This window comes from Mauremys reevesii, linkage group 3 (genome assembly GCF_016161935.1).
Source record: "Mauremys reevesii isolate NIE-2019 linkage group 3, ASM1616193v1, whole genome shotgun sequence".
NCBI classification, from domain to species: domain Eukaryota; kingdom Metazoa; phylum Chordata; order Testudines; family Geoemydidae; genus Mauremys; species Mauremys reevesii.
The window spans coordinates 6183218-6210805 of NC_052625.1; the positions used below are offsets into that span (position 1 = coordinate 6183218).

General features: G+C 42.0%; 1 protein-coding gene across 8 annotated transcripts in view; it reads right to left on the reverse strand.

The window, feature by feature from the left end:
- Positions 1-27588, reverse strand: part of SLC24A3 (solute carrier family 24 member 3) — a 356171-nt gene that overhangs the window by 131097 nt on the left and 197486 nt on the right. For all 8 annotated transcript variants that reach the window (XR_005595867.1, XM_039529110.1, XM_039529108.1 and 5 more), the window contains one exon: positions 11954-12030. Coding sequence is in view for 5 of the 8 variants with exons in the window: in XM_039529110.1 (XP_039385044.1) it covers positions 11954-12030 (77 nt within the window). In the remaining 3 variants the exon portion in view is untranslated. The remainder of the gene's footprint in view (positions 1-11953; positions 12031-27588) is intronic.

Genomic DNA, 27588 nt, shown 5'->3' on the forward strand with positions numbered 1-27588 from the left:
CCTAATGGTGACTCGTTCTTTTACAATACAAGGAAGGAAGGGCTTTGCCCATTGGGAGTCAGGCTAAAGCCACCAATATAGGTACAACCACTTCACTTAGGTCGATGACAAAGTCATCGGATGTTAATGACTTAGGGTCTGTGTCAGCATGAGCTTTATTAAAGCAGTAACTATATGTCTAAAAAAGCAGCAAAGAGTCCTGTGGCACCTTATAGACTAACAGACGTATTGGAGCATGAGCTTTCATGGGTGAATACCCACTTCGTCGGATGTCTAAAGTGTCATAAGCTATTACCAATCCTTGAGCTATCCAATGCTTTGATATGTTCTTATTTGTTAACTAACATTCTGTCAAATATCAAATTATGTTTTTCACAGACCGGCCAGCTTTTCCGTAAACACAGAAGTGCCGTAATCCCTACAATTTTTAAAATAATATTTTGAAACTCAAGAAAAGATGGAACTAAATTTTTTGAGTCAATAACACAAAATAACACAGGCATTAAGGTCTGAAATGTCAAAAAACCCCAAAACCAACTACAATGGATTCTTCCTATCCTCCCTAAGTATTACATAACTGTAGGCTGTGCGAACAATTTGCCATGCCATTTTGTATAGCTTTTGGTGCTCTTTAGAAATTCCTTGTATACAGTTACGTAGGAGTTCTCAAATTTTGAGAAATACAACAGTCATTTTCTTTTAATCGCTCTGCTTATCCAATCGATACTCAACCAAACTAAGTTTCCCCATGTATTATTATTAATAACATGTGCAATAAAAAGTAATTTTCTAAGAGCCTTTGAACATGTCCCTCTCTTTGCCATACCAAATCAACCAGGCATTTGAAGGCAGACTTTCCTTCCTTCCTGATCCAGTTCTCTTCCATTATTGGAAAAAAAACCCTGATTTCTTCACAAGCAGTGGGACCACAATGACTATCTTACAAAGCAACAGAAAGGACCCAACATGGATAATAACCCAAATTTTTCCCTGTCCAGTGTACAGTACCATAACCTGCTTCACCCATTTGCTGAAGTTACACAGCACTATAAAGTTAATCAACCAATCTAACATAAGAAATAAGGAATATATGGAAATAAGCTGGAAGAGCAGAGGTGTTGTTTAGTGGTCAAGGGTCAGGGCTTGGAGCTACAGCTGTTCCATGGCCAAAGGATCCAAATTATTATATATATCTCCCTTTTGGGAGAGTTGAACATTGTTCAAATGTTCTGGATCTGCATGACCAAAAATCCTTCATTCCAATGGAAAAGTCGTCAAAAGGGTGCTGTCCATGGTTCTTTCAGGAAGTCTACTATCAAATTACCAGTAGATCTGCCCCCCAGATCACTGCAGTAGTTTAGCCACTTGGTGTCTCACTGGATTGACAAAGCTTTTGTCATCTAGTTCTAGACAACCAAAGTTTCCTTGGATTTTAGTCAAACTGGCCACAAATACATCTCCACCCAGCATTACCTCCAGTGCTCTTCTCCCGCCCCTCCCCTATGGTGGGAAAAACCAAAATTGGAGGAACCATATCTGTTTTCACAGGCTATACCCCACTGCACAGAGTATTTGTTATGCACCATAATTTTCAGTCGCTTTTTATGCCTACGAGGTTTGATGTTAAAATTCTGTCACATCCAGGGAAAGATCTAAAGTAAACACAGCCAAAAATATAGTTGGGGAAGAGGGAGGGAAGAGAGCGAGAAGGGAGTAATTCAAGGTAGCTCAAAGGTATTTGGTTATTTGCTTCCTAGCAGTTATTGATGTAACTCAGGAAACTCAACTGTTGCATAACCAAACCTCTTTGTTTTAGAAACAAAGCTGAGTCTTGTAAGACTATTTTTAGTTTCTGGTACTTTCTGGTTCCAACTGGGTCAGGGATTCTAGGAGAATGGCCTCTCTAACTATGTCTCAATATTTCCACTTCTGGTGCCAACATAAACCTGGACGTGTAAAAACATGTGGGGGGAATAAAAAAGGAAACAAGTTACTTAGAACTCATTTGTTTGGAGCCCTGAACAAAGGACAAAGGCTGATCTGAATTTATATTTTATCTAAACCAGTTTGCCTATTCCTAAGCACATGACCGCCACAGAAAAATATTTGCAAACTTATACAACTCAGGCATTGAAAACGTTCTATAATGAAACACGGAGGTTACAGTAATTGAAGATAGGATCTTCCTTTGTTTCATTCCAAATACTTACACAGCCATTTGAAGTCCACATAATGGAGGGGAATAAAAAAAATGAGACCAAAGTCAACTCGGGGTAGAGGTGACTTTGCTGTACCAGTGCCTGTTAAATAGCAACTCATGAACCAACAACCAGTCATAATAGTCTCCAATCAACTAAATAAAAATGTTCAGGAAGTACATATAAAAAAATCAACAAGCTGAGACAATTACAGGTCATACAGATGAGGTGTGGCTGGTCTCTAGTTTCATATAGAAGAAAAAAGGAAGACAATCTCTATAAATAATGGCCTAGATTTTAGGAACTGCTCACACTAAAGCAAGTGCATAATTTGTGTACACACTTACCCTGACAGCAGCAAAGAGTCCTGTGGCACCATATAGATTAACAGACGTATTGGAGCATGAGCTTTCGTGGGTGAATACTCACTTCATCGGATGCATGTCCTCATGAGGACATGCATGAAGACATGCATCCGACGAAGTGGGTATTCACCCACGAACGCTCATGCTCCAATATGTCTGTTAGTCTATAAGGTACCACAGGACTCTTTGCTGCTTTTACAGACCCAGACTAACACGGCTACCCCTCTGATACTTACCATGACTATATTCAAAAATGACAAATTAGACATATAAATGCCCTGTAAATGCACATACAATTGCTTACTTGTGCTCAAATCACTGTAATTACACATGCAAATTATATGTGGGCACAATTCTGAAAATCTGTGCCTATATAGTCCTCATTTTTACAATATTTGAACTCTGTTTGAAGGAAAGCATGATTTAATACTGAATGCTAGCATCTTTTTATACACGTATACACACTATACATATTGGGGGCCAGACCCATAGATGGTGTAAATCAGTGTAGCTCTATTGACTGCAAATGAATTATTTACACCAACTGAGGATGTGGCCACATTATAGGCAGGGCTGGTTGTACCATCTATTATTAAGGTTGCCTGATACTTCCCCTTATAAGATCCTATTTTAAGTTGCTTATAGCCTTGCCAAACCTTTTTAACCATGCGAGTTTACCTTTTCACCTCACAATGAAGAACATTTTGCCAGCAGCCTCTTATTATTTAAACTGTGGCGTCTCCAGCTCAGACATCTCTGGTGATCACAACTGCACACATCTGCAGTTTGCCACAGTGGAAAGAAGCATGTGTATATGTGACACCCCTTCTCTAGGCATAGCAAAACCATCCATGCAGGATTCCTGGATTTTTAAAGGTATTTGTGAAGAGTAATTTAATTCTTGCCTTTGGAATGAATCAAATTATAACAACTTATTTTATATTATTATTTCTTTGTGTTATTGATTGATAGTTTTGTAATGCCAAGGGGAAGATGCCTCTGGATTCCCCTAGAAAGGCTGTATATTGTTCCTTCTAAAATACTCAGTAATTTGTAGTATTTACCTGGGCTGCTTTGCAATTTTCAGCCAAGCCCTAAAAATAGTTCATCTGAAGCATAATTTACAGACACATAGTCACCAATAAGGATAAAGAGAAAGGAAGAGGGAAACACATTTTCATTAAAATTAGTAACAAAAGAGTTTGACAGAAAATCAACAAATGTGGCTCTTTCATCCCCTTTTAAAACTCCACTTTGTAAAGTTCAAATTTCTCCACAGGTTTAGAGAACCTTAATAAAAATTCGAATCTATGGCTACAACCTTCTTTAAAAATTGCACTGTTGTGCACACTCTCTGATTTGATCAGACATTTGGTAAGTGTATTGCTGGAGGGGGAAAAAAGAAAACAAAACAGAATTACAGATTTAGCATCCTAGCCAGATGACAACTCCTTTTGACTGAGACGAAAGAGGCATCCTTATAAAAGCCCATTACGGTCTTCCATTTTTGTTAAGATCAGCTTTCACCATGACACTATGTTAAAATAACAGTTACACCCATTTGAAGAACAGGTGACATATTTAACCAGTGCTGATAGGAATCTTTCCACTGATTTCAGTGGGCTTCAGTTCTGGCCCACTAAAAGACGCAGGCAGATACTTAGGTGGTATAAACTGTCCTATCTCCAAATGGTGCTATGACAGTTTACACCAGCGGAGGATCTTCCCTCACGTGTACAAATGCTGTCTCTAGGAATTCTGTTAGTATTAGCCAATTAAGTCTGGTTTCACAGCAAGCCCTGTGTAGGATGTAAGCACACACACCTCATGAGCCCACCTGGTCCCTTCACTTATACAATTCAGATCCACAGCACAGACACAGCTCAGATGTACATTGTGGTTTGTATCATGCAACCTGCGACTGTCACTTTAAGTGATAACTAAACTTCAGTGCTTAAGCCAATCTTACTGGAGGTCAGGATGAGGCTGGGATGTGGGGTAGATTAGCCCACCTCTCCCTGCTGAGGGGTTCTTACACCTTCTTTGGAGGCATGTGGTGATGGCCACTGACAGAGACAGGAAATTGGACCAGTTGGAGCATGAGTCTGATCCAGTCTGGCAATTCCCATGTTCCTAACTAGCCAGAGCTGCAGAAGTTTCAGTTACAGAGTCAGTTCAGACGCACAACTTTAAAACTGCTCAGAATCTTGTTTGGGTAAATGTCAGTCGGGCAAGGATTACGAATCCTTAAATGAGGAAAGCCAGGTGGGAAAACCTCATTCAAACGGGTTGCCAGCTCAGAGCATAAGGAAGAGGAGACTCCATCCCAAATTCTTGCCCAAGGTCTGCTGTTGGGGTAGGAAATGAAGCAGTTCTACACAGGGAGTTCCCTGCTTTCCTAGAGGAGCCTCCAGATTTCCATGATACTGCGTGCAGGCTTGCATGGGCTTGGAGTCTGCATGTGACAGGTTGGGCTGTCGACATGCATGAAGTACAGAAAGCGACCAGGGAGCTGGCTGCAGGAAGTGGAACACTTATCTTCTTAAAGATGTTTTCAAGGGCATTGGAAAGGGAGCTGTATTGCAGCCCTGACAATAATGGCTAATATTAAACTCTTCCTTTGCCATCATAAGCTGAAACTAAGTACAGTCTCCTCTTTGTATCTAGCCGTGCACAAGGAATCCACTGTCAGTTAACACTTCTTAGCAGAGTTGCCAAACACCGGTCAGCACATTGATGTGGGGCAAAAGTTAACTGCCACTGACCATCTTCTAGTCCAGGGGTGGGCAAACTTTTTGGCCTGAGGGCCACATCTGGGTATGGAAATTATATGGCGGGCCATGAATGCTCATGAAATTGGGGGTTGGGGTGTGGGAGGAGGTGAGGGCTCCGGCCAGGGGTACGAGCTCTGGGGTGGGGCCAGAAATGAGGGAGTTCAGTGTGCGGGAGGGGGCTCCAGACTGGGGCAGGGGGTTGGGGTGCGGGTGGGAAGGTGAGGGCTCCAGCTGGCGGTGTGGGCTCTGGGGTGCAGGACAGTAGTACCGAGGAGAGGGATCAGGGCTGGGGTAGGGGGTTGGGGTGCTGGAGGGGGTCGGCGCTCAGGGCTCAAGCTCTGGGTGGTGCTACCTCAAGCAGCTCCTGGAAGCAGAGGCATGTCCCCTCTCTGGCTCCTACGCAGAGGTGCGGCCAGGCGGCTCTGCGCACTACCCCATCTGCAGGCACTGCCCCTGCAGCTCCCATTGGTCGTGGTTCCCCGCCAATGGGACCTGTGGGGGCAGGGCTTGTGGCGGGGGCAGTGTGCGGAGCCTCATGCTGCTGCTTCCGGGAGCTGCGCGGGGCGGGGCAAGCCCTGGATCCTGCTCCCCAGCAGGAGCTCGAGGGCTGGATTAAAACGTCTGAAGGGCCGGATGCGGCCCCCGGGCCGTAGTTTGCCCACTCCTGTTCTAGGTCTGCCTCTGGAGATGATAGTTCAGCACTGTGGAGGGGGGACTACATGTCTCTAATGTTAAAATATTGTGGTCTGGGCTGAACATGTACACTAAAAAACAAAACAGAGTACTCTGACTTAGATGAGTCCATTGTTCAAACCAGATGGTTTTGACTGTTTATACATAACAAGGAATATATAATAAACACATTCATTATGCAGAATGAAAGCAAAATATGACCTAATAGGCCTTCACGTACTGGCAATTAAGTATTAACCAATATATTATTAAAAATGTTAAAATATTAAATTGTTAAAACCACGCCTAGCTGATGAAATGAGTGGAATTTAGACACAGTGTGATATGCATTCTTTTTTTTTGGGTTAACTTCTTCCATAATTTAACAATGTCATTCCCCGCCACAAAATACTGATTTTTTAAATTACATGGAACGACAATACCCCAGTAGAGTAAGAAATCTGCTTCACCACTTTGCATGTGTCACTGTAGTGAAAAAAACAAATATTCTGTTATTGGGATTGCAGATTCTTAAATATTGTTATATCAGATTCAAGTATACCGGTTTTGAATATTTGCTATATTTGAATCTGATATAGTTGCTATACCTTGAATTTTAGGCCTGCAAGAAACAATGAACATATTTTGTTTTGATTTGTGTTCAGTTGCATTTCATTTATTCAAAAACAATATAAAAGGTTATAAAATATTAAGCTGTCCTAGGAGCAGAAAATCTGACGCCCAAATCATGGGTAGATTGGAAAAGAACCTGACTCATGATTTATTCAGTCCCTTGTATCCAGAAAACTTTATGTGAGTTCAATGTAATTAATAAATCAAAAATATAGCTCTCTCTTCTTTGCTTTAAGCAGCCTGAGCAAATATGTTCTGTTGCACAGAGATGGAAAATAATGATTTTACTATCTCACTGTTACAATGGGTTCAATATGAAGCAATTTCTGGGTCTAGGTCGCTTTTTAAAATATCTTTTTTCTTTTATTAAGACCTTAGAAACTTGTACAGTATAGGAATTTATTGTGGAACATCACACATACAGGGGTTCATATTTTGTCCTAGGATGGAGTGAAAGGCTTCCAGTAAAGTCATTTCTACAGTTCAGGAGTAAGTTTACAGTCAGTGATTAAAGAAAGTAATATGGGTTGACAAAATACTAGACAAAGCAAAGTTGCATATCACTCAAGACACAGTAACCAAGGGCCAGTTTTACAAAGGTATTTAAGCACCTAAAGATACCTGGGTGCTTATGAAAATCCCACTAGTTGCCTACAGTGCTTAATTTGTGCCGGGGCTTGCCGGGGGGAGCCCTGGCACCTCCAGTTGGCAGTTCACAGCCCCAGCACCTCGGGGCTCCTGGCCAGCAGCTGCTGCTCCCCGTTTGCCCAGCTCTGAAGGCAGCACCGCTGCCAGCAGCAGTACAGAAGAAAGGGTGGCATGATACGGTATTGCAGCAAGGGAGATTTAGGTTAGACATTAGGAAAAACTTTCTAACTGTAAGGGTATTTTAGCACTGGAACAAATTACCTAGGGAGGTTGTGGAATCTCTGTCACTGGAGGTTTTTAGGAACAAGTTAGAGAAACACCTGTCAGGGATGGTCTAGATCATCTTTAGCCCTGCCTCAGCGCAGGGGACTGGCCCTAGATGACCCATTTTCCTCAATCCTTAGTAGATGGTGTTCAGCGCAGAGTGACAGAGGACAGGGATACTCGACAGCCTCACCTCATTCCACCTCATAAGATGTGCACACTCTAGGGTGACCAGATGTCCTGATTTTGTAGGGACAGTCCTGATTTTTTGGGTCTTTTTCTTATATAGGCTCCTATTACCCCCCGCCCCGTCCTGATTTTTCACACTTGCTGTCTGGTCACCCTAGCACACTCACTATGGGTGAAAGTTCCCAAAGTGCTCAGTTTCAGCCAAGTATGATCCCATTGAAGTCTGTGATAAAACCACAATGGACTTCAATGGAGCAGAGGTAGGACTGAGGGAGTTTGGAAAGCCCATCCTACATAGCTAGGGCACCAGCATGCATAGTCACCAAATGACGGTAAGTAGAATTAAAACCATCACTGCGAGCTTAGCGTCAAGCCTAAGATTCAAACCATAGTTTGGGTTCCACAGCCAATCCCTACCATGCAAGGCCGCACTGACTCCCAGCAAAGACATTGCACCTGTCCGGCCCTTGGTTACACCTGCTTACAGAGGTGTTGGCAGATCTCAAAGCAGTTTATAAAAGGTCAGTGCAAGCAGGATCAGCCTGATTTTACATTTGGCCCAAGTACAAAGATTTGGCCTATCGGAGAGCTATTGTCACGTGAGAGTTAGGCCTCCTCAGACATCAGGATTCTTTTTCCTGCTCTGGCACATGCAAAACTTTCTGAGAAGTGGGATTTTTTTGATCATCTATTTCTTTTCCTAGAATATTTGCACATGACCAAAGTATCCTAAAAAAATTCAGGCTGCTCAAAGAGTAGATACATTCAAACTGAATGCCTCAAATTAGGCTCCTAAATCCATATTTAGGCACCTTAAAGTAAATGGCTTCATGATCAGAAGCACTGATCACTCAAAAATCATTATGTAATCAGCGGGAACAACTGGGTACTCAGCACCTTTGAAAATCTGAATCCTTATTTAAGCACCTTTTCTTTGAGCACCCAGGTGTAAAAATTGTAATCTAAGCCACTAAATGAGCTCTTTCTCTAACCCTGGTTTAGGATACACACTCCAGAAATCCCATAGTCAAATATTTTGCCACCAATCCTTGGAAATATTCAGCTTTCCAATACTGACGCTATACAACAAATTTATAATTGGAGTCACTTAGCTCTTAAAAAAATCATAACGCAGAGTATTTGCATGATGACAGAATTTGATACATTGTAATTTGAAAGGGAAAGGCAAACATGAATCACACATTTATAACAGTGACTGTTCATTTAAGCCGACTAAAGATATAAAATGTTTTTAAATATTCATCAGAAGCAGGTATTTTCTTGGCTGTTGGAAAATGCATCTCACCCATGAGAAGTGGGGACAATTTGGCACTTCTATATCAATTATAAAGACATTAAAAGGAAAAGAATTGTCTTTCATCTGCAGTGCAGAAGTTAATAAGAGGCTCTGGAGGGAGAAGTGCACTTCTATTTCTTTGAGATTACAGCAGCTGCTGAGCATAAGGTCCTGTAGAATAATGGATTGGCAGACCAGAGTTTACGTCACACAATTCCAGTTTCAAAACACTCATTATTTTTACCCAGTTCCTGGAGTACAATAATTACTGCTTTAGTATTTCAAAGCACCAATAAAGAAAGGCACTTAAGCACATCTAATTTTAAGTACATGAGCAATTCCATTGACTACAATGGGACTATTCACTTGTTAAAACTAGGCACGTGCTTAAGTACTTTGCGAAATCTGAGCTTTCGGTTGTGATTGCAGGGGATCTCCCATGATAACTGTGCTTCTGTGACAATTTTCAAATATCCCAGTCTTGCAAATTGTGGCACATGCTCTTTATTACTAGAAGTAATTGAGAGACAGTGTTGCCAACTTTCGAGATTGTATCCTGAGCCTGATAATATTAGGCATTTTTCGTAAAGCCCTGGCTCTTGGAGTCATGTGATTATACAAGACACTCAGCTTTCATTTAAAAACAATTTCTATCCCTCATGGTTGTGTGTAAAAGCTTGAAAACTAGAACCCAAAGGCTCCAAAACCAGAAGGCAAACAAAAAAAATCCAAAATGTGTTGGTAAGGAATGGACTTACTTCTGGGGAGCACCTTCTTGTGGCCAGGTGTGGCATGGTAGCTTTTGCTGCATCTAGTGCCTCCTGCTGACAGCCGCTCTGGTCCTCCAGTGGCTGTCTCTTCCTGTGACTCAGCCCTCTGGCCAGGATACGATTTAGTCCACCCTTTCAGTCCACCCTTTTAGTCCAAGACCCTGTATCACATCTTTGGCCTTGACTCTGGGCTCTGTGGGCCTCACTCCCTTTTCTCAGGACTTTTTGTTGTCCATGTCCCTTTTGCAGCCTCATGCCATCATACCAGTGGCTGGGTTGGGGAAGTCGGGCCCTCCCACTACACTGTGTTCCAGCCTAGGGACCTTAAGCCCAGCAGCCAAGATTTGCTTAGTCCAAGCCCTTGTGGCTGCTTCCTTGGGGTTCTTCCTGTGCAGCCTTTCTGAGGCCTACTCCCCACAACCACTCTAAGTCCTCCCTTCTCTCAGGGCCTTCTCCTGGAATCCCCTAGCAAACTCCCAGCCTGACCTTACATCCCTTTCAAGTAAATGACTCTCAGGGCTCCTTCCCTGGGACTCCAGTTCCTGCCCTTTTGCTAGGGCTCCCCACCAGTGAAGCTGTTCTATGCAACTCCTGGCCAGTTGCCAGCCTCGTCTACTCAGGGGAGGATCCAGAGGTTGCTTCCCCTCTGGACTTCCTCCTCTTTAACCTCAGAATGACTCCATACTCTCTCCCTGCAGCCCTCTTCTGCTCTAAACTTCCTGCCTTTATAATCACTCCCCAGCTCCTCCTGAGTTGGGCTTCAGCCCTAATTAAGCCTTGTCCATTCTCTGGGTGCAACCAGATAATGTAATTGGCCTCTGAGGCCCTCATTTCCCTTTCAGGGCCTGTGTGGGGTACACATCCCATCGTAGTATTACCTCTGAATTCTCATGATTTTTCAGGCCTGACTCTGACTTTGCAATGCTTTCGGCAGTACTGGAGAGAGAATATTGTATTTGTGATGCTGCAGAATGTGGAGCACTAGATTTATTTGTTGTTATTTATAGATACTTCTATGGTGCTCATCTCTGAAGTACCCGAGTACCCTCATAATACTACAAAAATGCATCAAATTACTTCTAAAAGATAAAGTTATAGAGGCCTGGCAGTGACATTGCAATTAGTGAGGCATGGGGAGTATCCTGATGTAATGGCCACCATCTTGGGTGATACACCTGGGACTGAACCAGGGAATTTCAGAGCTAAAAGCATAAGCTACTACTGCTTAAGTGCAGGCTTTCTAGCTGGTCCTGTAACAGATTTATACCCTCTGGGGATCTGGCACCATGGGGGACCTGTACCACACACTCACCAGTTGCTTACAAACTTCCTCTGCTCAAAGGATGCTCATTCTGAGCGCCTCAGGCCCATAGAAGTTTGACTCCTGGGCCAGGCCCTGCTCATGTGATGTACTGCACACTGGCCCAGACTAGGCGGCATATTGTGCTATCTGTTGCACAGACGTAGTCCCTGCCATGAAAAGCTCCAAGATTTAACACTGTGCGTTCAGATTCCCTCAAGCTTTCCTGGCATTTCAGCCTTACAATTGTACCTTCCCTTGAAACCACTTCTACTTGTTCGTTTCTCATGGAAGACTGTAACCCGTTAACTGATTTTTCATTTTAAAAAAATGTTTTGTTTTTTTTTGCCTAATGCATAACAACATCACAAAGAAGAGCTATCAAAAGTAAAAGAGATGGCAAGTGAGCAGAGAACATTAAAGGCAGATACTATGCCAAAAAGCAGCCTGTAAAAGTGGGATCCTGAAGCTGTATAATTCTTATCTCCCAATGATTTCCACATAAAATGTTTAACTTTAAACACGTGAACAGTCCCATTGATTTTAAATGAGATTATTCTTGTGCAAATTTAAGCATGCACTTACATGCTGGATTGTGGCCTTTAAAAGCATAGCAACGTACATAAAGGAAAAGATGTAATATTAAAGAATCAAAATTATTTGTAACTCGCTATTCTCAAACGAGGTTGAGAATGGCTCTTGGGAATTCTGTGCATAAGCATATATCCACGGGAAGAAACTGGAACAACAAAAAACCAGATGAATAAAAAAATGACATCAGCTTGTCCGATAATATTTTACTTCCAGTTTAAAAAAAAGTGCAAATGAAGTCAAAACACTTACACAGAGGACATGCAGGACTACAGCTCCATGTCTTCTGTCCTCATTTGTAAAGATGTCGCTGGGGAATTCATGGAGAGCTGGGAAAGGAGAAAAAAGAAACACTTAATTGGGGTATTGGAAAGATGCAATATATGGCAAAGTAAGGTAATAAAAACAGATGAGTCATTCTGTAGGTTGGTAATCTTGCAACAGACATGAATATGGGATCCCGTGCCATGGGTTTCTGCTACTTGTTATGTTAGTTTGCTTAATCTGTTCTCTGGCCATTTATAGAGCTGTGTATATTTACTGTGTAATTCAGAGCCATAGCAACCATAACGTTATATCTCACGAAGATGCCTCGGAGATACTGAACAAATTCTAAGCTCAGCATCATACTCCATAAAATGTTAAAGAGGAAAATGTTCTATTCTGGATTGAGCAGATGTGCAGTAATACAGATCACAAAGCAGTTTTTACACAATGTTTTGTATTTGAAAAGGGAAAACCCTCAGAAAGGGATGGGGAGAAGAATGGCAGGTGCTAGAAATGTTTAAAGTCAAAATGATTTATTGCCATGGTCTTCTCAGCATAATACACTCCTGGAATACACAAAACTCATCATGATTACGAACAGCTGAGTCTTGTCTCTGAGTCAGACCTCTCCTGCCACCACTTTGGTCTGGACAGGGGAATAAACATAATACAGAGATGTATGCAGAGAAGGCATTAACAATGTGATTGGGGTGTGGATGCTTGATCCACAGTGAAATAAATGTAGATTATAATCTGCGCCCTCAGAAAACACCATCCATCCAATCTGAACACACAGGAGGGAGGAGAACAATCCAAACCAAGAGTGAAGCAATCATTTTCAGAGTGGACACCCACAGCTATCATGGGTGGATGTACAATAGAGGCAGTTTCCTCTCCACAAGTGACAGGAACCGTCACCTGTGTATTCTGCTGGGTGGGGGAGATGTCACAGCTCCAATGGTAGGATAGCACTAACAGCACTATAAAATACAGCATCATCCCCTGGGCCGTCCTGATGAACAGATGGCTGCTTGGACCCATCTCCCTCTGGAGCAATAAAAGATCTGCACATGTACCTGCCTAGATACTTTCGAACTAGTTCTTCTTTTGGCAGAAAGGACATTTCCCTGAGGTCCTGTTTGTTTTTCATATCTAGCAATTGTACTTAGTTCACTTAGTGTACTTAGCCCCTGGGAGCTGGGGACCTAAATACCTTTGTGGATCTGGGCCAGAGTGCCTTGCCCAAGCTCACATAGGTCTCTCCTCCGGTTGAACCAAGATGATGCATGATGGGAGTCACATAACCCTGGTGTATCATGGGAAAAGCGGTATGGCCCAGTGAGAATGAGGCATGAGGTACTTGAACTACAATTCCCATGAATAGACTTGGCAGAATTTGTTTGTTTGTTTTTAAATAACAATTTCGATGAATAATATCGATGTTTATTTTAAGCATTTTTTTTAGATTTTTATCAGTGTAAATGTTCACAGTTCAGCAAAATGATAGGTTGTAAGCGTTTTTTAGAATTATAGTGATTTGAATTTTCACAGTTGTGCGAAATTGGGGGCAGTGGGTCAGAATTATTTAATGACAGTAGACGCTGAGATTCAAAAAGTTAAAGCTTTATAAACCATTAAAACACAAATTGTCAACACTGTGTCACAATAATAAAAGTAAACAACAAATCCTACCTGTTTTCACTATTCATTCACTAGTCCATTTGTAATAAGCTTAAATCACTGGATTTTGACTCTAGTAAGTTCTCAAGTGAACTTTTCTTACTTTGCCTATCCTTAAATTTCAGTCATCATGGATGGAAATATTTCGTTGGAGTGTGTATAAATGGTGAAATTGACATTTGCCAATATTTACCACTAAAAATCGAATCTTTTCAACTCTACCATGAGAAACCATGGCAATTCTGGGGGATAATTGTTGAACCAAGTTGAAGCAAAATGCTTCAACATTTCCAGGCCAACATTTTTCAGATGTTTCTGTGCCATGAAAATTTTTTGCTTTTCATCCTGATTCAGAGTGAAAATAAACGTTAAAATATTGACCTTTCCCAATGGGACAAAAATTCTGATTTTCAACTAGCTCTAGATAAATGGAGGATGATATAAGGTGTGTCTGATGGTATTATTTACATGTTGAGAAGGCACGAAAAGGTGCAAATTATGTCACTATAGACACCCTTGATCTCACCTCTGAACTTTGCCCTGAATTTATTATTTGTGGATCAGAACCAAACTCCTTTTTACCTAAAACATTTCTCCATGTCCCCAAGGTGAGCAAGACTCTTTCTGTATGACACTAGCTCTACCAAGAGCTTTGTTAGTTCTCAGAGCAAACTATGCTGAAAAATAGCAAAGAACTCTGAATGCAAAGATTTTCACTGTGCCTTACTGGTGCGACACACTTATTGACACTACAACCTCACCCTGCACGGCCATAACATGAAACACCTAGCTGGAGAAGAGCAGCTTGGAGGTTGCATGGTGCCAACACTATATTATTCATCAAGCGAATGTGTCACATGTGCTGGTGACTGCCAAGCTACTCCCCAGGAAAAAGGTAAATGCACTTAACATTACCTGACACTTAGAAGTATTATGAGGACTAAATATTATTATTTCTTTCATTTTTGAAATCACTGATAATTCCTAGCTTTTATACAGCACTTTTTATCCATAGAGCTCAAAGTGCTTCACAAAGGAGAGCAGGAGCATTATCCCCATTTTACAGATGGGGAAACTGAGGCACAAGGCGGTAAGTGCCTTGACCAAGATCAGCCAGCAGGCCAGCAAATCACATTTGAACATGTGTGCCCTCTTTGTAAGGGCTAAGACACTACCAGCTGCTTATATCTTCACTTCAGTAGCATTCCAGTGCATAAATAAATTGCTTGAAATAAGTCCTGTTTCAGGTTGCTACACCCAGGGCCAATATCACTGGTAAGAGTTCCAGCTCCTACTCCTACTGTTCCTAATCAAAGCTTGCATGCTAGTTTGTGTGGGGTTGGTGTGTCTTTCAAACCAGACCCCAGTTGCAGAGTCCAGTAAACACACTCTGCACAGATAACAGCTGCTCTATATTTAGATGTATTTTTGCCTGTATGAGAGAAGATTCCATTGGATGTTCTGTATTCATTTCAAATAATAGCTTTTCCCCTGCAGCAGACTCAAAGGCAAAGTTATTATTGCTCTGAATGAAGAATATGAATGTTTACTCTGCAGTAATGCTGTAGGATTCAGGCAAACTCCATGGTCTAATTAGCTTAGAAGAGAGCATCTGTTGGTAGAAGTGAACCATGAAGAAACTTCATGCAGAGACATAATTATTTCAAATAATATGACGGAAAGAAATACCAAATCAGATGCATTTTAACTGTCCATCATGAGAAAAAACAGGCCCAGTTTCTGATCTCAGTTACTCTTGATGTAAACCTAGAATAACTTCATTGAAAACAGAGGGCTTACAGCAGTGTAACTGAGATCAGAATTTGGCCCCTAGTCTCTTTGCTCGGTCAGACTGCTTTGGGTTGTGGATTCTTTAGGAATCTGTATCCTTTAATATTGAAACTGAAAAGAAACAGATTCAAACCTGTTCAGTATTAATGCATTTTGGCCAATCAAATGCTGGTGTTGCAAGCCACTAACGACACTAATTGCCGTACAATTGAAAGAGGGTTAAATTGTCTTGTAGCTACCTCGGTCACAAGCCTGCAGCCAATGGAGTGGAGCCACTGCTTCCTCACCTATATCCATGTTGCACCTGCTTTTGCTTCCCTCCTTCCTTACAGCAGGAGGGGAGGATGAGGCCTAGTGTATTGAATGTACATATATCAATGGTTTGCAGTTCGCCTCTACCGGCCCCGGATGCAAGTCCAGACTTTATTACAGTATAATACAGACTTACTGATTCTCTCCAATAACATAACAAGTGTTATGGAAAACTATCGACTAACTAGAGTGCAAACAAGACAAAACAAAACCCACACCTCTCACTTGCTTAGATCATTCGATTTGCTGTCAGTAAATAAGGTATTTTGCGGGATTAGCCAAACTATTTCCAAGGTGAGCAGACAATTACTACCCCCGTCTAAAGAGGCATGTAATAGAGATGGATAATGTGTTGATTAGTATTGCAAATGTGGTTTTGTTAGTCAAATAAAGGCAAATTATTTTCATTTAATGAAAAGCTGTGTTAACGCTACATGTGTTAATTGGATTAAAAAGCATTTAAAGATTGTCAGCCTGTTAGGTTGCCGGAATAGCTTTCAGTTATATGCTGAAAAGCAGTTGTCGAAATGGCCTTCCAAATGTGTCATGTCGCTCAATAACTCCAGATTGCGTTTGCTCAGCTAACAAATAAAAAGCTGTTGTTTTTGCTAACCAACAGCCCTACACATTCAACCAGAAGTCCAAAAATCAAGCTATGTTCTTCTTGGCTTTCACATCATTATCATTAATACAGTTCTACAGTTGGAATGTAATTAACAATTCTGTAGATGATTACATCAAAAACAATCCAGCCCACTCTCCCATAGCTGGATTACCTCTGCCGTGTAAGAGGAGTAAAAAGCTACATCCTAATGTGACTAACGTAAGCAGTGAGGACTAAATACACACAGGGAGCAGAGCTGCCAGGTGAAAAACTGCCATTTTCACATCATCACTTTTCTGACCAAAAGAGCAGTTTAGCATTTCTAACAACACATTTCAGAGAGTGTAAAAATGCAGTGTTATAATGTGTCATAAGCCAGAAGCTGGGAATGGGCGACAGGGGATGGATCGCTTGATGATTCCCTGTTCTGTTCATTCCCTCTGAAGCACCTGGCATTGGCCACTGTCGGAAGACAAGAACTGGGCTAGATGGACCATTGGTCTCACCCGGCATGGCCATTCTTATGTTCTTATAAGTCCTGCCAAAGTTATCATCAAACTAGGGTGTGAGCCAATATAAAAGTACAGAGGAGATCTTAATATTAATCTTTCCATGATTAATACCACAGAGGGTATGTCTACAGTGCAATCAGAGGTGTAACTGCAGTATGCATAGACATCCCTAAGCTAGTTTTGATCTAGCTAGCTTAAATAACAATAGCTGTGACACCACAGCTGCAGAGGCGGCAGTACAGGCTGGCCGCTCAGGTATATTATATACCCCTAGTCCCAAGCCCATGCTGACATGCCCCGAGTCCTCTATGGGCTTGTCTTCATTGCTAGAAGACAAGCACCACTTAACTGGAGCTAAAGATTTGTGTGTGTGGACGGAAGTCGGGCTGTGACGAAACTCAAGTTATAGCGCAAGCTAACCCTGCAAATAAGACGAGCCCGTGGTGATGTTTTGCAGAATGATGGCTCTGCTCTCACTCCAGAATACCTCGTGTGTACTAACTGACGCTAACTGTTGCAATGAAGACAAGCCCACAGTGTAGGAAAAGAGATCCTACGACAAATAAATCTTATAGACAGGCCAACCCTGTGAAACAGGACAGTCTTTCTGTCACACCAGGCATCAGGTGAGTGAAAGCAGGGAAGTAGCTAGCAAGCACAATTTGTTCACTGCCCCATGCTACAATATACCCACAATTGGCAAAGACAGGCCCATTAGCGCACACAGTCTGAAGGGTAACCTAGAGCTGGTGCAATTACATAGTTATTATTCAACAGGACCTTACTAAAAGCAATCTGCGGCAAAGGCAAACATCCAGCCAGGTATCACCCACTGTCTCCAGCAATCAGAGGACAAAGCACACTTGGCTGTACACTTCATCTACACCCACTCTGTGGGCCACAAATGAAGCCACGTGAATGCCTCAAATGGCAGAATTTGGCCTTTTATGTGGACTGACGTCTGTGACCCTTAGGTAGACGATGCAATGGGTATTTTATTATTACTATTTTATTTTGTGGTAGCACCCAGATGCCCCAATCAAGATCTCCCCTCTCTCCCTGTTTGTGCTCGGCACTGTACAAATACATACTAAGACACACTGCCTGCCTCAAAGAATTTACTGTCTAAGTATCTATTTAAACAGATTCCAGCACTAATACTGGAGTTTAAAAAAAATAATAATAAAACACCACGGAAGGCAAAGATAAAGGGCAATGAGGTGAAAACTATCTTAAATGATTCAATTTTCCTCAGCTACGGCGCTGTTATGTGAAAGGCAAACGTTCACATCACATCTTCCTTCCAAGAGATTTTCACAATCAATCACAACTACCCAGGGATTGCGAAGGAAACATGACAGGCATGGTTTTATGAATGTACATAATGATTCACTAACACACAAGTAGCTACTCACCCCTCCCCCACACGCACATAGGCATAAAATAATTTAGCATGACAATTTTTGACACATGGAGATAATAAAAATTCAGTCTCCTACCCAGTGTCTGTACTCTTTCAAGGAGACAGACTAAGGTACAGGCAGGTAGGAAAAAAATAGAGCATAAAAATAGAGCAAGCTGCAAGCAGCTGGAAAGGGATGAGGAATCCCAGCCCTCACTCCTTCTGTGCATAACAGAAACATTTAATCCAATCCAAATTCAGCTCTCCCACCTCTCTAGCACGACGCCTCTTTACCCAAGGTTTTTCTAAGATGTCTCTCACTAGGTTATCAAGACATAGTCGGAAGGCAAGCGCTTTGAATGGCTTGTGTCTGAATTCATGGAGTTACAAAAGACTGCAAATTTGCATAAGCTATCTGCTGCATTTTGTGTTAGAGGATGTTGGTGGGGATGAATCAGGTACAGATGAACACAGATACGAGCAGTGTCTTACAAAAAAAGGAGCTCCTTTCTCTGAAGAAATGGAGGAAGCTACTTGGAAGCTACTCGGACAACAGCTGCCCTGTTTGAACTGCATGTTGGGTGTTTAGTTTATTACAGGGTCTTCAGATTGTGCAGCTTCAGGGAGAGAAGGTGGGCAGGGACTTTGCCAGTCTTTTATTTTGATTGTACCAGAAAAACTTATAAATAAACCTGAAACCACAGAATAAATGACTCCTGCTGAGTTTCTGTCCAGTCGTACTGATTCTGGCCTTCAATGTCTGCAGGAAGCTTGGCTTACAAACTCTGCAGGAGAATACGATTTCCATACAGCATCAGTTTTTCCATGAAGATTTTTTATGTAGATATTAGGTTCGATATTAGTCAGCAGTATCGGGCCCTTATTACTATTGTTCCTATGAATTTCAGTGTTGAAATGCCTGCAATTCACTTTTTTTTTTGAACGCGCGAAAAATGAAAGAGTGATGTCCTCAGAGAGGACTGGCTGCTTGAACAGCTCAAATTTTAAAGTGCACTCTATTGTAAGCAACATTTTATTAGCAATTAAAAAAAGTATACATAGGAGCTCTTGGATACTAAAAGAGGTAGAATCTGAATTAGCCAGATGGCATTTTAGGGACTAACTTGTTAATAACAAATAATCAAGGGCCAGATCCTCAGCTTGTCTAAATGAAATTGGAGTTATGTTGTTTTACATCCACTAGGGGTCTGGCCCCAATTCTTTAACTATTTATTTAGTTGCTGCTACAGAGCAGCAGTAGAGACAAGGGGTGTCATTCTGATCTCAAACATGGTGGTTATCACGTTATAACATCAGCTATTGATTTTACAACACACACATTGATATACACTAACATATAAGAGATCAGGACTAATCCTGCGGCTGTTAATTTTAATCAAAATGTTCAAAAGGACACATAAGAGCATATTCCCTCGTCAAGATGTGATGAGGATGTTTATCCTTGCTTGGTAAGGAGCTGTTATATTTCAGTCAAAATAAAATGGGTAGCTGGAATGAATTTTTGCCATTTTTTAAAATCAGCATGGCGTTTATTAAATCAGAATCCTGCTTATCTTCTCCTAAGCTTTAACTGCCTTACAAAATCATCTGCATTACAAGTGAAAATCCTTTGAACGGAAAAGTATTACAGAACCTCCTCTTTGTTCAGAGTAGCAGAGAGCGCGCGACCTCCGAGTGGTTTGCATGCTGCTATGGAGAACAGATGCACAAAGAACATAACACTTCATCAGTCACTTGAACATTACCAAAAATATTCGCTCTCACCAACCTGGAAACCTCTCTTCTCCCTCCACCCTTCCCCCCATTTATTTGATGGTTCCCCTCCAAAAAATTTTTTTAAATGCAGCTCCCAAGACAAAGTGAGCTGTAGAGGTTTCCATAGAAACCTTGGATTCACAATAGCAAAGTTGCATTACTGAAGGGAACTAGTACCGATTCCTACATTTGTACTATAGAGGGTTCTTTGTTTTCATGGGATAAATGACATTAGGATTTCATGTAACCAAGAGGGTACTTCTGCCTTAAAAAAAAAAGATATTAGCAGTGTTACTTTTAGAGCTGTCAAATCTAATTACAAACAATGGAACCCACCAGCTCTAGGGACTGTGTGAGAAGTATATAAAAAGATGCACTTGAGACCCGAGAAACCTATGAACTCAGGTCAACTCTCCTTTCGCTATCTCAGTTTAAATGAAAAACTGGTCACTGCAAAGATTTGAATAACATTCTCTACCTGATCAATAGCTCTTGGAGCTGTAATAGGGTTTTAAACAAAATTCTTTACTCTTTTCTCGCCAGGCTAACTACTCTGGGACCTGCTCTTGTCCCAGATAAAGCCAATGGGAGTTTTGACATTGACTCCAGTGGTGGGGGAATAAAACACAAGGGTTGTTGGCCCACCAGTCTATGTTTTATAACCAAAACTCTGCAGTCAGATAAGGTGGAAGACTCAGGAACCAGAAATAACTTCAGCGTATTTCTAAACTAACTTCTTTGCTTGTATAATTTCAAATCCATCAGGGAGCAAAAAGCCAGTTTATTACCTGTATTGCTCTAAGGCTCCTCCACACCATTATGGCAGAGCAGATGGCCCTTAAATTGGGTACAAATTAGGGTTGAAAAATTCTGAATTCTACATTTTTACCAAACTCCTCATTAAAAATACAATGACCTAGACTCCAAAACAATATGTTGATGACTTTTTTTATCAACAATTTTCAGGGTTCAGGTGAATGGCATTTACGTTCATTAAAAGGACGCTTTACGTTGCTAGAGAGCTGGAAAAGGTGTTTAAGGCTATGTCTACACTGGCCAACAGTTCGGACAACGGGGTCCGAATAGCAGCGTGCACCGAAGTGCTCCGCTGTAACTCCCCTGTGTGGCCGCTGCAGGTGCAAACCAAAAGGTTAACGGAGTTCCACATGAGAGAGTTCCTGCACAGCACTTTTCACTTTGCTACTATTCACACCCTGTAGTCCGAACTGCGGGGCAGTGTAGACAAACCCTTAGTGTAAATGAGAACCAGACCACACAGAGCCAGGAAATTCAGGGGTGGATTTTCAAAAGCACTCAGCATTTGGCTAACTCATCTCCTACTGAAGTCAATGTATTTAGGTGCCTAAAGAGGCAGGTATGGAGAAGAGATTGAAAACGTGACCTAGGTGAACCATAAAGGCTCAAAACCTAAGGCAAATAAAAAGCACCCAAAATGTATGTTTTTTACAAAAATCTCAGGAATTTTAAGCCAATCTTGTGGTTTTTGGAGCCTGACTCACTTGGGGCTGGAAATACCGTGATTAAATTTACGATTTGTTTATACAGCACCTTCCAACATGGGCCCTAACCTGCTCGAGGCCTCTGCAATAACAGTAGTAATTAATAGCTCTTCAGTTTTAGTAACTTGACATTGCTATAGGCCCTACCAAAACTCCAAGGATAAAGAGCTAGTTCTTGGAATTCCATTTCCCAGCTAACAAGCCTCAGGGTGAGGTCACAGAAGGGAAAAGGCTGATACAGTTCAAACTCACAGGGACAGGATAGCACCAGCTGCTCGCAGAACTCAGTTCTCCAAATAGCCACTCAGCAGTGGGAGGTCACAGAACGGAGCTGCCCCAGGCAGGGCTCAGACACACGCTTTCAGTAGCACCAGCTGCTCTCAGCCCTCAGTCGCTCTGATTGCTCCCCAGCATGGTGAGGGTACAGAAGGACGTGGGCTCAGTACAGACCATATTAACGGGGAAACTCTGGATGCGCAGAATAAATGCCCTTGAAAGCGCATCAAGTTACTAAAAGCTCCAACCCTAAAAGCTAATAATGGTTAGAACAAGATGTGGAATACCCGGCCATATGCTGAGGTTACATTTGACCCATAGATTTAAAGTCCAGAAGGGACTATTACGATCGTCTAGTCTGACGTCCTGTGTAACACAGGCCAGAAAACTTAACCCAGTCTGTCATTCCTGCGTCAAGCCCATAACATCTGTTTGAGCTAGAGCCTAGTGCCGTGTGAAGCGAGCGAAGAAGTGGTACAGCAGCTTCCAGATGCTCTATTAATACATTAGAAGGACTAGTTCTGAACTGAACTGCAACTTCAGACTTTGGCTTCAGGACTCATTCATACAAGGTGGAGATTGCTCCATACGTAGTCCCCTGCTGCAGCGTTCAGCGCCTTGCCGGACCACCCGAGTGAATTGTTTGAATCTAGTGGTATAAAACATGCAAGTGCTCATGGAAACCCTGGATTGTCTTTAATAGCACTGGGGGCTAATTCTGATTCAAAACTATTAGAACCAGTGCAATTACAACAACATACAGAGCCAGATTCCCATTCACACACACGCCAGACAGGCGCCAAGGGTTCTCACCGGGCCAGATTTCCTCACCCTGGATTCTGCGTGCAAACAGTCCTCACACAGAACACATGGCAAATGCAAAACCAAGTGCCTTATTTACAGTGTGAATATAACAGAACGCGTTCCCCGCAGCTCACTTGTCTTACATTCTCCCCAAGCACAGGGTGAGAGGGGAAAAGAGATCTCACCTCTCTGCAATCCTGGGTTTCTCTGGCCTTTCCCTCCAGCCTACCTCTCCCCTCTCTTCTTCTTCCCATCTCTCTCTTAGCTGTCCTCCCCTGATGAGCTGAGCCACCACGATCATTGATTAATCATTCCATCCCTAACCAATTCTCTCTCTAATTTGCCCCATGTGGGGATGCTTACCAAGTGCCCAGAGTGGTGTCAGCCCAACCCTACTCACACTCTGTCACAAGGGGCCTTGGTGCAAATGAGCACCTGACCCACAGTGTTCCCCTAGAACTGCTTCCTTCAGGGTCAGCAAATCAATTAACAGGACGGTTATTTGCAATATTTGAATAAAGATAATGCCGCTCTCCCAAAAGGCTGATGAGAGTTCTCAGCTGATGGGCAGGCAGAGCATGGAGAGCAGTAACACAACCTCCTCATGCTGTCCCTTGTGGGGCCCAGGGCAAATTGCCCCACTTACCCCCCCCCAGCCCGGGGGAGGCCCTGCTGTCAGTGCCCCCAATATATTTAAAAATGTTAAATTCTTGCATTCTGACTCCTTGCGGTGGGGGAAAATGTGCCTACATGGAAGACAGAAGGGTGGCGTTTACCTTAGAGTGACATGAGTTACAATTTAAAGAAACCAAGTTATGTTTCCATATCAATCATAAATCATCTTGCTAATGTCTTACAGGCATCTCCACTTTCAACTACTGAAAACAAACAACTGAAATAGCAAAGTGCTGTTGAGTACATTTATAAATCATGCAGCACCCGCCCCTCACAAGAGTCATTGCTGGCTCTATCCCATACACTGTAACAATGGTACAAGGCCTGACTCTTGCCTAACAATGCTGGATCAGATGGGATTCTCTGTACCTTTGCAGTAATGAATTCTAATGACTGAAAATGAAATATTTATTGTAGATGTTCAGACTGCAGTGAGTTTATTCAAGGATTCATTTCTACGGTTTATTGCTCACTGCTCTGCTTGATCAGAGAAACACTGGAGATACACACAATACATACGGTCATGGGTACTGAGAGAGCAAACAAAAGGGTTTCTTTTGTTCTTAGGCTTCTTTTATAGCCGCTTCCATTTACTCCACTGTTGTTTTTGCTGCACAATGGTTAAACGCGTGTGCACAATCAGTATTGTGTATTATGTGTATGGCTATGAAATAAGGTTAGTCTTATCTCCAGCCAGTCAGAGTTCATGCTTGCAGTTTTGAATGTTTAGCAGAAATGTTATACTGAGACTGGAACAAGCCCTTGTGATTCTTGCTGGTTGATATATCTTAAGCCAGCATGTCCCGATGCACTGCACAGCTACAGCTGTTGGCATGTTCGCACCTGTGGCTTTTTTAGCATGTACGTCTGATGCGCACTTCCACTGAACCCAACCACATAACACAGCTATGGAGGCTTTTACCAATCCATCATCTCGTTCTAGTTCTCAATTACACTTAGGCCCTTTGCACTGTTTAGCAGTACGACGTGGCCGTAAAGTAATTATACATGTAATTTGCACCCCCTTTACGCTACCAAAAATGATGCACAGAGGCCTGAGTATCAGAAAGAATCAGACCTTATATGTTTTATTATTAATAATTATTATTACTCATTTGAATTGCAGGAACACCGAGAAGCCCCAAGTCATGGACCAAAGCTCCCGTTGTGCTAGGCACTGTATAAACACAGAACCAAAAGATTAGCCCCTGCCCCAAAGAGCTTACAATCTAAGTGTATGTCTCTAAGTATGTAAAACACAGTTATGCCAAGTCTTGTGATTGTATGGTGAATCTCACCATATTTGAAGTTGTTCTTAAAAGTCCCAGCTCCTGGAATCAGGTGATTACATGAAAAATCTCAGTGGGCTTTTTTGTTTTTAACTGAAACTTCCTAGCTGTTGTGACTGCAGAGAAAACGTGAACCCTGAAAGCTCAAAAGCCAGATGGCAAATAAAGGGATCCCGCATGTATTTTTTTTAAGTCTTGTGCTTTTTAAGCCAATCTCATGATTTTGGAGGGCCTGACTCATGAATTTTGAACGCTCAGGGATGGCAATACCGATAATATAGAGCTCCACATACGACACATGTCGAAGTACTGTCTATGTGACAAATCACACAGCCATGTGATGCATTTTTCCGGTATCTTTAAACACCTCACCTTCTTTCTGCTTACTAATCCCTCTCCCTTGGGACTTATTCTAACAATTCAGACAGCTGAGCAGTTTTCAATAGCCACCTTCTCCAATCCCTCCTCTTCTGGAATTGGGGCACAGTGAAACATGGTCTGTCCCTGTAACGGAAGAGCTTTCACACCAAGAGAAGTGCTAAAGAAGAGGACAGGCATTTAGAAGTCTGGTCACCCTTTTTAGCATACTCAGAAGAGGGTGACTCACGGGTCAGCAAGCCAGATTCTTTAGCCCTGTTCTTTGAATATTAACTTGTGACCAGGGTCCCAGCGGGGACCAGCTATGGTCACTCAGTTAGGGTGAACTGCAAAGCATGGGGCAGACAATCCCCATAAAGCTGGTGGATATTCCGATACTTAGATTCACCAAGCCAGCATAAAACAGCTTCTTTATTACCTCACTGGTTACTCAGAAGTCCAAACAACACAGTTTCCTTAAAGTGATCCAGCCTCAGGCCTCCATCCAGGTACCCACGTCAAATATGTTGAAGATCCCTGAAAATCTTATTTCATCATATAAAAGAGAAGGTTCTACCATTCCCAAAGGATCGGACACATCACCTCCCAGGTTATTGACTATTCCAGATCTTACACAAATACTTGCTACAGCCAATTCTTATTAACTAAACTAAACGTTATTAAAAAACAAAAGAGAGAGAGTGTATGGTTAAAAGATCAACATACAGACAGACAGGAATTCAATTTATTTAGGTGCAGATTCATAGCAGAGATGGTGAGCTTTGTAGTTGCAAAGAGTTCTTTCAGAAACAGTTTATAGGTTATAGTCCAATGTTCATATTCAGGGCATATCAGAATAACTGGGACCTCAGTCTTGTGACTCAAACTTCCCCCGAGCAGATCTGAGATGACAGAATCAGGGCCCAAGGATCTTTTATACAATTTCATGTCTTTTGACAAGTTGGGAGATCCTCCGGGAACAAGAGGTAATTAGGATGACTTTGAAGGCGGTCCCTCACCGGTACTTAGCTATAGAATTGACATGAGGCAATTTGTTGGTTCCTCCACCATTCGCAGTATATTTCAAAGAGCGATGAATACCAAGATATCCAGTGTTTACAATTCATTTAAATGCTAGGATGTTCTTTGGATCTCAGAACTATCAGTATACAGCATAGACAGGGACTCTTGATTCCATCGTTGACCCTACTCATACATATGTAAATGCACAAAAACACAAACATTATCTCCCCAGTCTTTTGAGGGTTATTTATTTTGCAGGATGTTTAACCCTTTCTGGCCATGAGTCACATAATCCAATCCTGAATAAGTAACAAGTAGTGAAGGATGTATGTGAATGTAATTTTTCATCTTCCTTCCCCCTCCCCCAATCCCACTATGCCCAGTGCCCAAGATGGGCAGAAATCAGCCCTAGCTCAATAGTAGCATTTCTATACCCCAAAATGTTACAGCTATAAACTCTGCTCTCTCTTGACACACACCACTAGAAAGAGGAGCCTGGATTCAGGAAAGCACTTAACTTAAGCACGTGCTTAATTCACATTGACTTCAATATGAGTAACACATGTGCCCTACCTGAATGGGAAACTTATACTTTATACCACCGGAGAGGCAAGATTTCCCAGCTGTCTAGATTTACTCAGCACCGCGCTAGCAAAGGCCAGAGATAACAGACTTTAAATTCATTATGTTTATATGCACACAAAAGAGACCCTCTACTCATCCCTGAGTAACGCAAGCTCTATCTGCTTATCCATGTCTAATGCATTATGAACATCCACAAATTCCGATAACAAATAACTCCTTCTTACAGAAAGGCTCCAATTCTTCTATTGCACAGCCCAAGTAATAGGAAAGAGCTGAAAAACCTTTCCATACAAATCCCACTGAACAAAAGGCTTTTACTGTAAGTGGTTGTAAAAGGAAGGAGAAACCCTGTTTTTCTCGTCAAAACTCTTTTTAAAAATTCTCTGAGAGGGAGACTTTTTTCCAAAGGTACAAATTCAGTCTCTCTGAAAAGTTGAAAGGAGATTGGAAGAAACATTTTTAATATTGTTTAAGGTAATTAACATAATACATGATTCAGCATCAATAAACACCCACCTTTCCCATGTCACTGGCTTTCTATTTATCAGAGAGGCTATTTGCCTGAAGGAAGGAAAGAGCTGTCAGAAGCAGAGGTAGTGGCATAAACCAGAGCAGAATTAGGAGGGAACATGAGTTAATGAGCAAAGGCGACTTTGATCTGTGTACACTTCGGATATATTTTCCCCTTAACTTTCTGACAATCTGATTTTTTGGACATCTAACTGAGGCTGAGATTCTGTGCTGTTTCCCTAGGTGGCACAATACTGAAAGACACAGCCCAAATGGAGTGAGGGCAAAACTTTGCCTTTCTGCCTGGCGTGATGCTGGCAGACCCAGTGCCAGCCCATACCAAGGCCCCAGGACTCAGTGAACACTGACAAATGCACAGCTGGAATCCAATCTGGTTCACCTGTGTGTTAGTGGTTAGACTTTATGGAACGCTCATACGATGCTGCATGTATTAATCCTACTTATAATATCTGTGTCCCATGTGATAAGGTAAAGTTTAAATCA